Source organism: Musca autumnalis, unplaced genomic scaffold (genome assembly GCF_047663935.1).
Source record: "Musca autumnalis isolate F117 unplaced genomic scaffold, ASM4766393v1 scaffold_3, whole genome shotgun sequence".
In the NCBI taxonomy this organism is placed as follows: domain Eukaryota; kingdom Metazoa; phylum Arthropoda; class Insecta; order Diptera; family Muscidae; genus Musca; species Musca autumnalis.
The window spans coordinates 195,512,068-195,527,280 of NW_027411866.1; the positions used below are offsets into that span (position 1 = coordinate 195,512,068).

Below are 15,213 nucleotides of genomic sequence, written 5' to 3' on the forward strand. Positions count from 1 at the left end.
ATTTTTTGGGCCGAAATGGCTGTAACTTTGATTTCGAGTTCCCAACTTCTCCACCAAAAATTGTGGACATAGGTCCAGGTTTTGATATTGCCACTATAAATGGTACCACCCAATTTCAGGCATTTTAAACTTTTTATCTACATTTTAGGCCTAAATTGGTTATGGGGTTCCGTTAAAAATGAAAGAGCATGTTGAGAAGGGAAAGTTCAGAGGAAGTTGTTCGGCGGTGGTTTTTCGGAGGTTCGGTGGAAGTTGTTCGGAGTTGAAGTGAATATTTTTCTGAAGTTCCGAGAAGTTTTTTGAAAGTTCGGATGAGATTGTCCGGAGGAGATTTTTCGGAAGTTTGGATGAGGTTGTTCGGAAGATCGGTGGAGGTTGTTCGCAGGGATGGTGTTATGAAGGTGGATGTTAGGAACTTCCACCCCCCTCCGAACTTCCAAACAACCTACTCCGAACTTCCCCTTCTCAACTTGCCTTTTCCACATTCAGTCTAACCTGTTCACTACTACACACATCCACACACACAAGCACACAAACGGTCAAAAAATAAATATTCTTCAAAATCTGACCCATGTACACAATTTTGGTGGGGACGTTTCTGTACAAATCGGAACTCGAAATGCCAAGTTACTGCCAATTCGGACTAAAAATGAAGACAAAATCCTCAAAACAGCTTAAATCGGGTGGTACCGCTATATGGGCACCATCATTAAATATCATTTATAATCTCAAGAATATACAAATAAAATTGATAATCTTAAAAATTAATTCACAAAAAAATTAAAAATAATTATAAAATTAATAATTTTCAGTGTTCAATTTTTAAATGCACTAAAAACTAGAAAATAAGTATATAATTAATAAAAATAAGTAACAGTGTTTTATTTATAAACGCACTTAAAAGTAGAAAATAATTTTTTATGATGGAATCTCTCAAATAAAACGCTTGCCGTTCAATATTGTCACAATTTTTAATTCAAATGCAAGCGTTTTATTTGAGAGATCCCATCATGAAACATTATTTTCTACTTTTAAGTGCGTTTATAAATAAAACACTGTTACTTATTTTTTTAATTATATACTTATTTTTACTTTTGGTCATTACCAAACCATAAAAAGTGTGTTTCCTTTCGAAAATATGCAGTACAAACATTTTGGGTACGCCAGGTTATCAATGCCCTGTATGGCCATCAAATGCATCTTCATTTTATATTAATTTAATTACCACACTTTCACGACAATGTGATTACCAATTTGTTTACAAAGCATTTGGGAATCTACAGAAAATTGAATACCTCAAAATAATTACTTAATTAAGCAAATATGTATGTAAGTAACATGGAAACGCGTACATACATACAAATGACAATGCAATCAATAAAACAAATTCATGCTCTTACCACCCAACCACCACTCCTACCAAATGAATGAATGAAGTAATGAATTCTTTTATTGTCTATTAAGTCGTTAATTGATTGTTTCCAGCAACTGACAACTATGTTTTCATTTGAGTATTTAATTCGTAGCAAGAATGACACGCAAAGCGGAAACATTAAAACCAATTAACCGTAAAAAACAGCAACAACAACAACTTCCAACTCGTCCTTTGCTGGAGGAATTTTCCATTTTATTTTATATTGGAAAATTTCTTGGAATTAATCCGCAAGATTTCCGTGAATTTCGTAAATATCGTCATTTGGAAAGATCACAGACGGGAGAATTTTATTCGACATTTATTATTGTAATGGTGGTTATAAATTTCAATTTAATGGTTTGGGTATTTCAGGATCCAGAATATTCTGTTGAAAAGGGTAAGGGTATAAGATTTTAACAAATATTTTCTACCAAATAAGATTTTCAGTGATAATATTTTCTTCTTTATTCCCTTCCAGATAACCTCACCGTTGCAATTGGTTTCATCTTAACCTACTCCAGTCTTTTCATATATTTGTCTGATCGCATAACGGGATTGAAAAATCAAAATCAATTTATTGATCTATTCGAAAATTTTCAAGAACTTGAGGAGGAACTTTTGGAACATGGTATCAGATGTAATAATAGCATCATTAAATACCGCGTCATATTTTTCATAATTATGTCAACGATATCGGAAACCTTGGTGTTTGTTTTTACCTTTGCATTTCTGGTCGATCGAGATTCGTGGTCGGCATGGTTATGGACATTCACAGCCGTTCCAACGTATTGCAATTCTATAGATAAAATTTGGTTCTTTGGCATTTTATTGGCCATAAAGAAGAGATTCGAAGCTCTCAATAATGAATTCGATAATATTGCGGAGAAAATTGAAAAAAATATACCGTTGGAAAATAATAGTATTGCAGTTATATCGTCTGTACAAGGGGATAAATTAAAGAAATCCAAACGAAAAATTCGTGTGCAACCCGTATTGAAAAATGCCAACCATGGCATTTATTTAAGTGAAGTTATTCGTAATCATCCGACGTATATTGCCACAAGTCCTCCGTCTACAAAAGGTTCTGTACCAAATACACCACAATTTACCCAGGCTATAACATTTGAAACTTTGGAAGATAAGTTTGTTAAGCTGTGTCAGCTACACAATGACCTATGCACGCTGGCCGTGGATCTCAATGATCTTTGGGCTTTTCCCAATTTGGCCCTGATGGGTTATGGATTCATCATCATCACCGCTCAATTGTATTTCTTTTACTGTTCAAATGCAAATCAGGTGAGTTCAGTACAATTTTATTTATAAGTTGAAACTGATGCAGACAATTCGAGGGGTTAAAAACATCAGCTGTTTACCCAGCACGAGACATATCTTTAGAGGCCTCAAAAAAGTAAAACGAAACCAAGTAAACAGTATCAGGCTTTGCCGACTGAGGTATACCCTCAGCCTGTGCGAATTGAATCCTTCATTTATTGACAATATCGAATCGAATACCGTCTTCGCAACAAAAATCCTTTTCCCCAATAATTATGTATTAAGAGGGTTTCAGATTTTGTGACCTTTTTTGGTCGTATGAACTTGCCGACCTGAAGGCATTGACATAGTCCATTTTCAAGTGAATCGTATTTTGGGAGTCATTTCTTTTTGATAGATAGCGCGCCCTCAAGTCGCACCAGTTGATCACAGTATAACTAAGAGGTTTTGGACCACAATATTATTAAGCACGATAAACATAATATCGCTGTTAACAGGACCACAAGGAGTACCATAGGTATACATTTCCAAAGGATCTTCAAACATACCCTATGGACCTGCCCGGAAAAAACTTGTACCGTCGTAATGGGGGCAGGCAATACAAGTGGTTGCAAAAATAATCAAGGCGATTCGAGAGCAGCTGTTAAACTTCACTTTTCCGAAATTTAGTGTGGGAGGTACCGAACGGCGTGGTCATATATAGTCCATCTTTGAACCTGATCTATGTGTGTCTCGTAGAAATATAACGATGTGCAAAGTAGGGACCTAATCGATTACCGTACCATAGCTCTCGAAGGCAGTAGTCGAGTTGGTCCCTACTATGCATATCGAGACATAGATCAGGTTCAAAGACGGACTTTAGGTACCTCCCAAACTAAATTTCGTAAAAGCGAAGTTTAACAGCTGCTCTCGAATCGCTTTGATTCTTTTTACAACCACTTGTATCGGCTGCCCCCATTACGACGGTAGAAGTTTTTTTGGGGCAGGTCCATACTTCCAGAGAAAATGGTCGAAATGTTTAAAAAAACATCTATGGACCCATATGTAGTGGCTGGAACGCACGATAACACACGAACGGAACAGCCGATTCGGTCCAAAATTTTACCTTCGTAATATTTAATCCAAACTTAGTTTAGATTCGAACATGGGTTCAAACGTTCAAAACTTTTCGCTAAAATGGTGCGCATGATAACTTTCTTTGACAAACATTTTAAGGTCCAAGATCTGCGAATCTGTACCTTGATTGTCCTGATTCTTAATAGAGAAGGTGCAGTTTGCGCATTGACATATGTACTTGAAAAGTACAACACCGATATTAGTGCCACACAGGAAATACGATGGATTGGGAAAGGCGTCACAACATTAACTAAAGGCTAGTTGTGGATTAGTGGTTAGTCGAAAGTTCAAACATCTGGTACCCAATTTCACACCGGTAAAAGAAAGACTTCCTACATATCGGATAAAAGCTAAATGCTTCAACATATGACCCCTGTCCTGACCATGACATTAAAATTATTCTAGGCGATTTTAATATTGGAAAGGAGAATATCCTTGGTACAACAGTCAGGAAATTTAAGAATATAGGCAGGCTGTCTCCAGGCAAAAAAAAAAAACAAGAAAGCAAATTTGATCGCGTTGCGACAGCTGGAAGACATTCATCAAGCGTGTTGGATGTACGATTGTTCCGAGGAGCAAACATCAAGTCGGATCTCCAAAGGTACGTTCCCGATTAAACGAAGTAAAAAAGTAAGAACAAACACAACACGAAGATTGGAATCACAACAGATAGCCACAGCATTTTCCACTCAACTGACCCAAATGCGTAATCAAAACACTCCTCGTCCCGATAAAGTATAAACAAGGAATCCAATGACCAGGAGTGTCGTGCTGCTACCGAAGAGAAGAATGTGGCATATAGGACTGCTCTACGATCATAGAGCAGGAGAGATATACCGGGAAAAAAGACAGAGGAGAAGAGAACGAAGTGTGGAAAAATCGAGATGTGTAGGGGGTTGTATAAGTCCTAAAACTCTACCAAAGAGTTAAACATCAAACTGATGGTTTTGGTATAGACATATCCTTCTGTAGGGTCTGGTACCAGATGCAGATAGTGTAGGATATGGAATTTTTGCAAACTGTTGGTATCTATTACTAGCGAAGACGACGAAGATTATCCAATCCCAGGAGATGATGCTGAGTGTATACCGCCTGGCCAAGATAAAGACAGCAATAACAGGCTGAAGAATTATAAGGCATCAGTAGCTGTTCAAAACCAGAGCTAACACTAATAAGGGGTATGCATGAGATTATGCTATCTGGCAAGAGCATCCTGTGTTCCGTCCACAAAAAGGAAATAAGGCTGTGTGCTCAAACTACAGGGGTATAAATCTGCTCCTTATTGATTATAATATAGTGTCAGGGGCATTGTGCGAACTACTAAAACCCACGGTCACCGAAATAATTGGGCCATACCAATGCGGCGTTAGACCTGGCAAATTCACCATTGACCACATATTTACTCTTCTACAAATTCTGGAGAAGACCCAAGAGATGCAGATCAACACCTATCACATTTTTGTCGATTATTAAGCAGCCTTTGATAGCCCCCTACGCTCAAAGGTATTCCAAGACATTTCTGAATTTGCTATTCCGGCAAAACTCATTCGACTTTGTAGGATCACATTAACTGATACTAGGTCCTCAGTTAAAATAGGAAAGAATCTCTCCGAATCTCTTTGGATGGTTTAATGCAAATGACAAAACTTGTAAATGTATGCAAGTATAATCCGGATCATATGTACTACATGTGGTAAGGGGTAGTTTACACTATATGTAAATGTCATATGACATGGCATTTTCCATCATGGCACCTCCAAATAATAGTATGCTAAGTCTAAAAAGTGAGTTTTGCAGGAGAAGCTCTCAAAGTTTGGAAATTTTTTTGAACTTCAGTACTATGCTAAGTCAATATTTGTTTATAACTTCTGTTCGGATTGACCGATCATTACCAAAATTAGATAGAATTAAGTTAAAGGACGTTCGACACCTCCAAATAATAGTTTGCTAATTCTGAAAAGCGAGGTTTGCAGGACAAGCTCTTAAAGTTTGGAAATTTCTTTTAACTTCAGTACCATGCTAAGGAAATATTTGTTTATAACTTCTGTTCGGATTGTCCGATCATTACCAAAATTTGACAGAATTTAAGTAAAAGGACGTTAAATATAAAAATGTAAAGAACTTGAAAACATGCTAAGTCGACTTAGCATACTATTGTTTGGAGGCGTCGATATAGTCGCTAATATTTGCAATATTGGGGATTTTCCTTACGCCATTTACTTTTTGCGTCCACACCAACAAAAATGTAATAAATTTACGTTTCAACATTGCCTGCGTGGGTAGATATGGAATGTTTTTATTTCGTGTCATATGACATTTACATATAGTGTAAACTACCCCTAAGCAATTCAAGACCGTGTCTTAAAATGGATCCAATCCAAAAGTTTGTAGTACTTAACATAAGCCCACACATTTTGTACTTTTGCGGACTTGTACCCGAAAGAGTGGAATGGAAAATGTTATCAAACAAGTAAAAAAGTATCAGTCGACTTTGCCGACAGAGATATATCCTCAGCCTGTGTATATTGAAACAATTTTTTTTTTCCAAAAAACGTATGTATTTAGGGGTTTTTATAAATTTTGGGAATTTGAACCGACAAAAATGTTCATTAGGATTAGGGATCAAAAGTTTTGCGGAAGAGATACTAAAAGGAATGGATCTACATTGACCATTATAGAAGTGAATCTTCAGCCACTACATATGGTGTCATATGGGGGATTTACACACTTCGGGATGTTTAATCAAGAAGTATGGACTTGCCCCTGAAACAACGTTTACCATCGTAATTGAGGCAACGAATGTAAGTTGCTTCAACAAAAATCAAAGTGATTCGATAGCAGGTCTTAAAGTGAACTTATCCGAAATTTTGTGTGGGAGGTACCGGATGGATTGGACAAATATAGTCCATATTTGAACCTGATCTGTATCTAGTAGATATATTAGGATGTGTAAAGTCTGGACCAATTCAGCCACTCCCTTTAAGAGTTACCATATGAACCAATTTTCCGAACATTTTTGAACTTTTGAGGGGGAGGTACATGAGGGAGTGGACCGATATGGCTTATCTTCAAACTTAGACTATGTTTGGACAAAATATTATTAAGGCCAAATTTTGGACCGAATCGGCAGATCCGTTCTAGAGTTATCTTGCGCTCCAACTACCTCACACGGTGTCATAGGGGGTTTTTACAATTTTCAGGCTATTTTCTCAGGAAGTATGGACTTGCCCCTAGTGACACTTGTACCGTCGTATGGAGGGCAGTGAATACAAGTTGCTAAAACAAAAATCACAGTGATTCGAGAGATGGCTCTAAACTGAACTTTTCCGAAGTTTTGTGTGGGAGGTACTCGAAGGAGTGGGCCGATTGAGACCATGTTGGAACATCATCTTCCTCTTGTAGAATGGTTACGTTGTGCAAAGTATGGACCAAATCGGTTACTCCCTTCAAGAGTTTTTGAACTTTTGTGGGGGAGGTACCTAAAGGAGTGAACCGATATGGCCCATCTTCGAACTTAAATCAAATCTGGATAAAATATTTCGATACCCTAAATTTGAACCGAATCGATTGATCCGTTCGAGAGTTATCGTGCGCACCAGCCAGCCAGACAGACGGACGGACATTGCTAGATCGACTCAAAATTGTCTGAAACAGATATCGTACAAACATACTTGGGGTCTAAAACCATTATTTCGATGAGGCACATTTTTGGTCGTATCAAAGTGTTAATACCCTCTTTAGCCTAAAGGCTGGGGGTATAACCTCTTTAGCCTAAAGGCTGAGGGTATAAATATTCTAAATTTATCGTCAAAAACAGCCAGCACATAGGCAGGCCAGTAAATCTTTTCATAGAAATTGTTCTGATGTCTACATTCAAGTCTAGTATGTTTCCTCATAAAACATCTAAGGACTTATGTAGAGAACACGTTGATGTTCATGGTGATGATTAGTAGGATTTCTGATAGCACACCACAAGGTCTTCCATAGTAATCTAATAGGCCCTCTCATAGAAGAAAATATTAGAAGACCAGTGGACTTCTAGCACAATATTTGTAGGACTTCTATGTATATAAAAAAACAAATAAGTCAAAACAAGTGAAAGCAATAGTAGGAAGCGGTCGATCATGTGATATCCTACACCACTAATCCTTGGCAGTATCTTTCCACGAAATGTTTTGAGTTTAAATTACATTAAAAAGTATATTTTAAATGTTTTATATTTCCATGTTAGATCGGTAAGGACTACACTTTGATCCCAATATATTTGATCTCAATATATTGTCATTGTTATATAGAAAATATATAAGGAAGATATATAACGAAATCTTATAATGGACACACAGTCAAAATGAAACACTTTTATAATACCTCAAATTTGGTGTTATTAATCATTCGACAGGAATACTTTTGTTTAGAAAGTTTGGTATTATATATTATCGGCTCAATTTTTGGAACTAACACAAAGTGCCTGAAAACTTTACATTATATGCCCTAGCATTGCTGACAGGTAAAATCAACTATTTATTTCACATTGGCGACATTTCCTGAGTATTTCAGCCATGTACAATTTCTCTATAAGTGGTGTCTTAAGAAACGCCGTTTGGACTCGATAAACAGTAGGTCCCATATTATTGTGCTAATATGAATCGGGTTGCACTCATTGATATGAGAGAATTCTCCCTTGTCCCGTCTGGGATTTTTGTGGAACAATTATTACCTGAGACCTGAGACCTTAAGGCTGGATCACTGAGTTTTTCAGTTTCTTCAAAATATAATAAAGTTTTGGTCAATATGTGTTAAAGTCGCAATTAAAGAGCACATACAACATAGTATACATTTTAGAAGGTTTTTGATTTCAATACCATAGGCCACATATAATACGTGGCCTATATAATAACACTGTACAACACAAAAAATAATTACAAGATAATTCGACCAGGTTATGAGAGAGGACCGAAAAAAAGGAGACACGTGTATCGGCGTGTTGAATGTTTACGTCGGGAAGTAACCTAAATAGGCGTGGCAAGTTCCGCCCATTTCTACAGGTTTTGAAATGTTCGACATCAGATTCCTTGAAATCCTTGCATTTAAGGTATATAGTGTCTTTGGCAATATTGCTGACAAGGATGCGGGCTATCTTTTTTTAAAAAAAATTAACCCTCGTCACTAAAGGGGTATTTTTGGACCCTTTTTTCAAAAACTTTTAAAAACTCATTTAAAATGTGATCGTATCAGATCAAAATATTCTACAAAATTATTTGTCATAAAATTTTACTATAGGTCCCCGAATACACCAAAACTCTAAATCGCCAGGAATCTGCCAAAAGTAAAATCACGTTTTAGGGTTAATGTTGCACTTTATCTGAGTTTATTAAGTTTTGTCGCACAAAACTTCATTCTAGATAGAAGACGTCAAAGACAAAAATAATCTCCATCAAATTTCAATACAAGTCGCCGAATAAACAAAATATGTATTTGCAATATATATCAAGAAAATATGTATATACATCAAGTTTGCCAACAAAACACCCAAATATTTTTTGAATAAATTTGTTTTGTTCTTTTTTCGAGTTGATGCATGAAAGTAACATGAAATTTAGTTCTAGATGAAAGGTGTTAAAAGAGAAATATATATTTCTAAAAAATATTTAAAATATTTTACACAAAATTTCATTGTAAGTCCCGGAACAAACTAGATATCTGTTAAGAAAATGACGTTACAAAATTAGATATTATAGGTAGAAATTATTTGTTAAACTTTTAGACTATTACAAAATATGCCATACTGAGTCAAAATCTCCTAAAATACCTCACTTTTTGGGGGTTGTGTCAAAAGAAGAAATGTTCCAAATCAAATTTCATTATGAGTCTCTGAATAAAAGAAATTTGTAGCTATAATATTTAACATCTTCAGTATCTGTCGCTTTTTATATATGATTTATGACTATATTCTACCGTTTTTATTCACATTTTCGTTATCTGCGGTCACAAAATATATTTTATTGAAGTTTTTTGATAATAAATAAATAACTATTTTTGAAATATCTATGGTGTATATATATAGGAAAATATTGATAACCCAGATCGGACTTTGAAAAATTACGTATTTTAGTACTATAAACTAAAATATCGTCATCAGGATATGTCATAGGTTCCTGATATTATATGTGAAAATGCGGGGATAGTCTACGGCTATTGTCCAGTGAATATATATCTGCCATACGAGTCCTAACATCCATGGTTTTGGCATGGTCCTAAATACTCTAATGATGGCAACTACTCCTGCTCTGATAAAATTGACTGAATTAACCCTAGGATCTGACATACATGTGTGTATCATGAATGATCATAAAAAAATTTAGTTAGGATATGGCTAGTTACTACTATTTCAAGGGTCAATTCAGTCAATTGTATCAGAGCAGTATTTAGGACCATGCCAAAACCATGGATATTAGGACTTGTTGTTTGCGTCACAACTGCTTGGATCTGACTAAAGAAAATATTTATATTTTTACTAGACTTATTAGTAATAGTATATAGAACATCCTTGCCAAAAGTTAGAAAAATATCACTTGGAATTTACAAGTTATAGAGAATTTTTTTAAAATAGAATTTTTGTCGCATGGAACATAGTGACAAAAAATGTTCCCATCTTTGCCTCAATAAATTTAAACCTTCTAAATCGAAAATAAAGTTTTTTTTTTGGAAAGTGTTTTTATATTTTTAAGTTATTAAAATATTAATTACATACCTGAAAAGAACATAAGATTTCGGGCCGAAACGTGAATATTTCGAAAACTAGAGCGAATAGAAAAAAATTCAGAAAGAGCATACGCGAAAACCCTAGAAACCACCTATATCTCAAAAAGTAAAAAATGGCGTATGGAACACTAAAGCATGACATCGACCATATTACGACAAAAATAATCGTCATCTATGAACTATTTGCAGCATTTCCTACAGTCAGGATATGTATATGAAAAAAATACTACCAAATCCCTCTCATATAGTTGACTTTATCTATCAGGAATTCTCAGGTGTGAGGCTAAAAATTTGGATCGAACAAACATTAAAACATTTGCATATGTGTTTGCATTCTTATCGGAACCCGTCCTCCACACAAAATTTCGTGACGAACAGTCTTTAATGTTGCCCGGAGTTCGATTAAAAATTAATGAACGCACGGACGGGCTGATACACATAGCTTTATCGTTTAATTTTGTCGATATATGAATATAGATATACGACTACTTCGCAGTGTTACAAATTTGTAATGCACTTTCCACATTATAGTGTTGGGTGTGTAAAAATAAGTTTTGCCATAAATGTGATGGTATGTTAAATAATCGATTCAGCTTGAACAACCACGCAAATGGCGCAATTAAAACTAGTATATTGTCATGGAACTTTACATTTGTTTGCAAAAGTTATGTGAATCAATTGGACCAAAAAAAAAAAAAATAATTATAATACAGTCTTTGCTTACATGTTTTCTCAAAGTTTTCTTATAAAATGAACAAACGATTCCCAACATTTTGTAACGTTCATATTTCTACCATATAAAAATAAAATCAAAATTCTTTTGATAGATTTAGAAAAAAAAATGTTGTCCATAGTCAGAGTCGAGCTTTTTCTCATGATTCCGACTCCAGCAAAATTTGCTAGATTCAGACTCCAGACTCTGATTCCGAAACCCTGCACACAACTCTAGAATTTGTAGACGGACACACACGCTCTATGCCACCGTGCTCATAATTTAGTAAGGAGTACTATAAGTAGTTATTATACCCTACACCACAATGTGGAAAGGGTATTATAAGTTTATTTTTTGAAAAATTCATGTAACATCACGAAATATTCGTCGTAGACCCCCATGTGGTATACCAAAATTCATATCTCGACGAGATAAATTTTGACATGTGTGTCCATTAAAAATTTTACGCACGCTACAGGCCGCAATTATGGACCAATCTTCATTAAATTTTGTATGGAGGTCGGGTTCAGACCAGAATAGACCCCTATAGTTTTTGGCGATGATCGTGAAATATTTATAGGGTGAATAGACCCAAAACTAAATTTGTATCCAATTTTGTAGCGGCTCTGTAGGTCGCAATGGTAGTCCGAACAGCGCGAATTTTTAAGCAAGGTTTGGGTTTACGATCAAGAATATGCCTGCAGTTGTAGATAATGTTCAAATGATATTTAGTGGGTTAAATGGACCAAAACTTTTGTGTAAAAATTGGTAAAAATTTTAGTATAATGACTATATATTTATTGTTGGAACACATGTTCTACCCACGTAAGTTATATTTGAAAGTGGGACTCTTGACCTTTCCATTGATACAAATTATGTTGATGTACGTGGTCAGATAACAGAGTTACAGCCTAATTTATATAGGGATCCCACAGTTTTAATTATGTAGTGCAATAATAATCACGCTAGATATCGAAGTTATAGCTCAATACTGAAGCATTTTTGCACGAGGTAAGAGTTCTGGTCAAGGAGAATGCCAATCATCTTGGATAATAATAGGATAGTAGTTAGCGGGTGAAATTGAATCTATTTTTTGTGGGAAAAAATTTCAAATTTAGTTTTTGTTCCATATATTGAATTCTTGGGGGCATATTCCGAAAAACTAGGAACGCGAAACTTGAAAACTACCGTTGATGCAAATTGTAACAATATACCGGTTAAATAACAGAACTACTATTGTCGAACATATAAGTGGGTTCCTGTGGTTTGTTTGCAAAGAACTACATTTACCGCATGCTGAAAAATCTCGCAATCATTATGGAAGAGTTTTCAAACCATGATAAAGATAATGTTTTTTAAATAGATGCATTTTACAATTCTGTTCTGGGTCTGAAGTTTGGGTACCACCTTTAGTAAAAATCAATGCAATACCTAGAAATATTAGTAATTTTATAGCTCAGCCGTTAGGCTAACGATGATGATTTTAACCTCCTAGTATGTTTGGCGGAAATTAGTTTCATAGAATTTGGAGTCGATTTAGCCCTGTCTGTCCGTTTTGGTCTCAACTTTGCACATCATATTATTCCTTCTAGGCATACATACGTAGGGTTCAAATATAGGTTTACTCCTTTGCGTACCCTTCCAGCAGGTTGTCCTTGCGGCCTCCTTTACGACGGTACAAGTTAAGGCCATACTTCCTGAGAGAATGGTGTAAAAGCATGAAGAAACCTTGACGACACCAACTAAAATGACAAAACCGAAATATAACTCTCGCAGGGAGTTTCTGATTTGTGCAAACTTTCCACATTGCATTATATCACCCAGTCTGGTTGGAATATGGATTATATCGGTCCCTCGCACACAAAATTTGGGAAAAGTGTAGTGTGTGTATTATTTTTTATACAATTATACAATTTTTTTCGGAGTAAGTCCACGCTTCCTGAAGTAACCGAAAGCTCCAAAAAAACCTGCCGGCACATACTAAAATGTCTGATAGGAAAGATAGCTCTAAAACTTTTTTTAAAAATTGCATCCAAACTTAATTTAATGTTAAGAGTTCTCTATGAATTAGAAGTTTGCTTACTAAAACTTGTTGGTGCATGTCTGTGATTTGGTATTACCCCACATTACGGTACTTAGAGATTCACACGAATTTTAAGCAAATTCGTAATACAAAATCACTATATATTTTATATACTGTGAAATTATTCTGTTTGCTTCTTTTTTGGTCAGAGGTTATATCTTCGTCATCAAAGATGACTGATGGTCTCATATTTGTTCTTTGGCCAATTCGGTAAAAGTCATCTAATGTTATTTTTAAATGCTTTTGGTTTTATTCTTAATACAAATTGTAAAACTAAATATAACGTGTTGCAATAATATAAAATAAATTCCGGGCAAAAGTAATGCTCAGGGCAAGTGGTGTAGGGTATCACATGGTCGGCCTCGTCCGACTATAGCCCTCTCTTACTTGTTTTTCTTTAAATTACTTTGTGATGGGTTACATAGTGATTAACGGATTCGATTTTTTTCTGGGTATCTTCTGTTTTTCGGTTCACTCTCCTAATTATGATTTTAATTAACCCGATTTTTCCTGCAATTATTTTCTTTTTGTTATACAGTGTTATTTACAAGCGACTTAATTTATTACTGATATTATTCTCCCTGCAGGTCATTCCATCACTTTTCCGGCCGGCTAGTAATTTGGCCATTACCATTATTTATCTATTTTATGTTGCGGTGAAATGCATTAGCATTCTATTGCTCAGTTGGCTAACTACAGTCGAATCGAAGAAAACCGGAGTATGTATTCATCGCTGTGCTTTAGCTTCGGATACAAATGAGGTCTACGAATTGGTAAAAATTTAGTTAAACTATATACAAATTTCACTTTTCAATAAATAAGTTTACTTTTTTTTAGGTCAATCATCTTTCTCTGAAGTTATTCAATCATGTAACCAGCTTCAATGCTTGCGGCTATTTTTCATTAGATATGGATACACTGTTTGGAGTAAGTGAAACTATTTACTTTTATATAGCATCGAATATTGATTTTTTTCTTTTTCAGTTTTGTGGCGGAATCAGCACATACCTTATTATTTTAATACAATTCAATATAGAACAACAGCAGGTGAAATCATCATCAGCAAATGGTAGATTATTGTCACCCGAATTGGATAACAATGAAACTCTGACCAATATTCCTAATATATCTTCGATGTTTATGAAACTTTTTCAATTTGATGGAGATCTCAATAACTCATTCTCCATATACGTATGAAATAATAATTGTTTAATACATTTTCTTTTATTGTATTCAATAAATTCAATTTTTGTGTGTCCTTAAGTTCTTCCTTATGTTTTAATTTGAAGGCAGAAATCTATAGATACCGAAATCTATAGAATTTTCCGTGATTTAAACTTAATGTTACGTTTGTAGGTATGTTGAAAAAATGATAATTGTTTTAGATTTTCTGCTTACCTTGTTTTAATTTGCATCGAAGTATTATTTCCAGTACTGCAATTAAAAAGTAGCATATTTTAAGAAATCTCTTGAAGAACAAACAAGTATAAAAGTATCAGTCGGCATTGCCGACAGAGATATTCCCTCAGCCTGTGTGGATAGAATTACTTTTTTTTTTTCTCAAAAAAAATTTATGTATTTAGGGGGGTTTTCAAATTTTTGGGCGTATGAATCGAAAAAATATGGATAGGATTAAAGCTCAAAAATTTGCGCGGATATCGATAGATAGGACTTATTTACCATACTAGCCTACGAAAAACATAATATCGCTGTAAACAGGGCCACTAGGAAAAAAGCATCAGTCGGCTTTGCCGACAGAGATATGGGCAATATTTTTGAAAATTTAACATAGTTGAAGCCAAGGATTAGCCTTTAATCTCGCGAAAAGTGGTTGAATATTATACAAATTAAATG

General features: G+C 35.0%; 1 protein-coding gene across 1 annotated transcript; it reads left to right on the forward strand.

The window, feature by feature from the left end:
• Positions 1–1,461: 1,461 nt before the first annotated feature.
• LOC141396878 (gustatory receptor for bitter taste 66a-like) lies at positions 1,462–14,622 on the forward strand. The gene is made up of 5 exons (XM_073972567.1): positions 1,462–1,811; positions 1,893–2,710; positions 13,947–14,132; positions 14,197–14,286; positions 14,344–14,622. Exons 1-5 carry the CDS (start codon positions 1,532–1,534, stop codon positions 14,554–14,556), a joined length of 1,587 nt encoding a protein of 528 aa, XP_073828668.1. The 5' UTR covers positions 1,462–1,531; the 3' UTR covers positions 14,557–14,622.
• Positions 14,623–15,213: the final 591 nt, after the last annotated feature.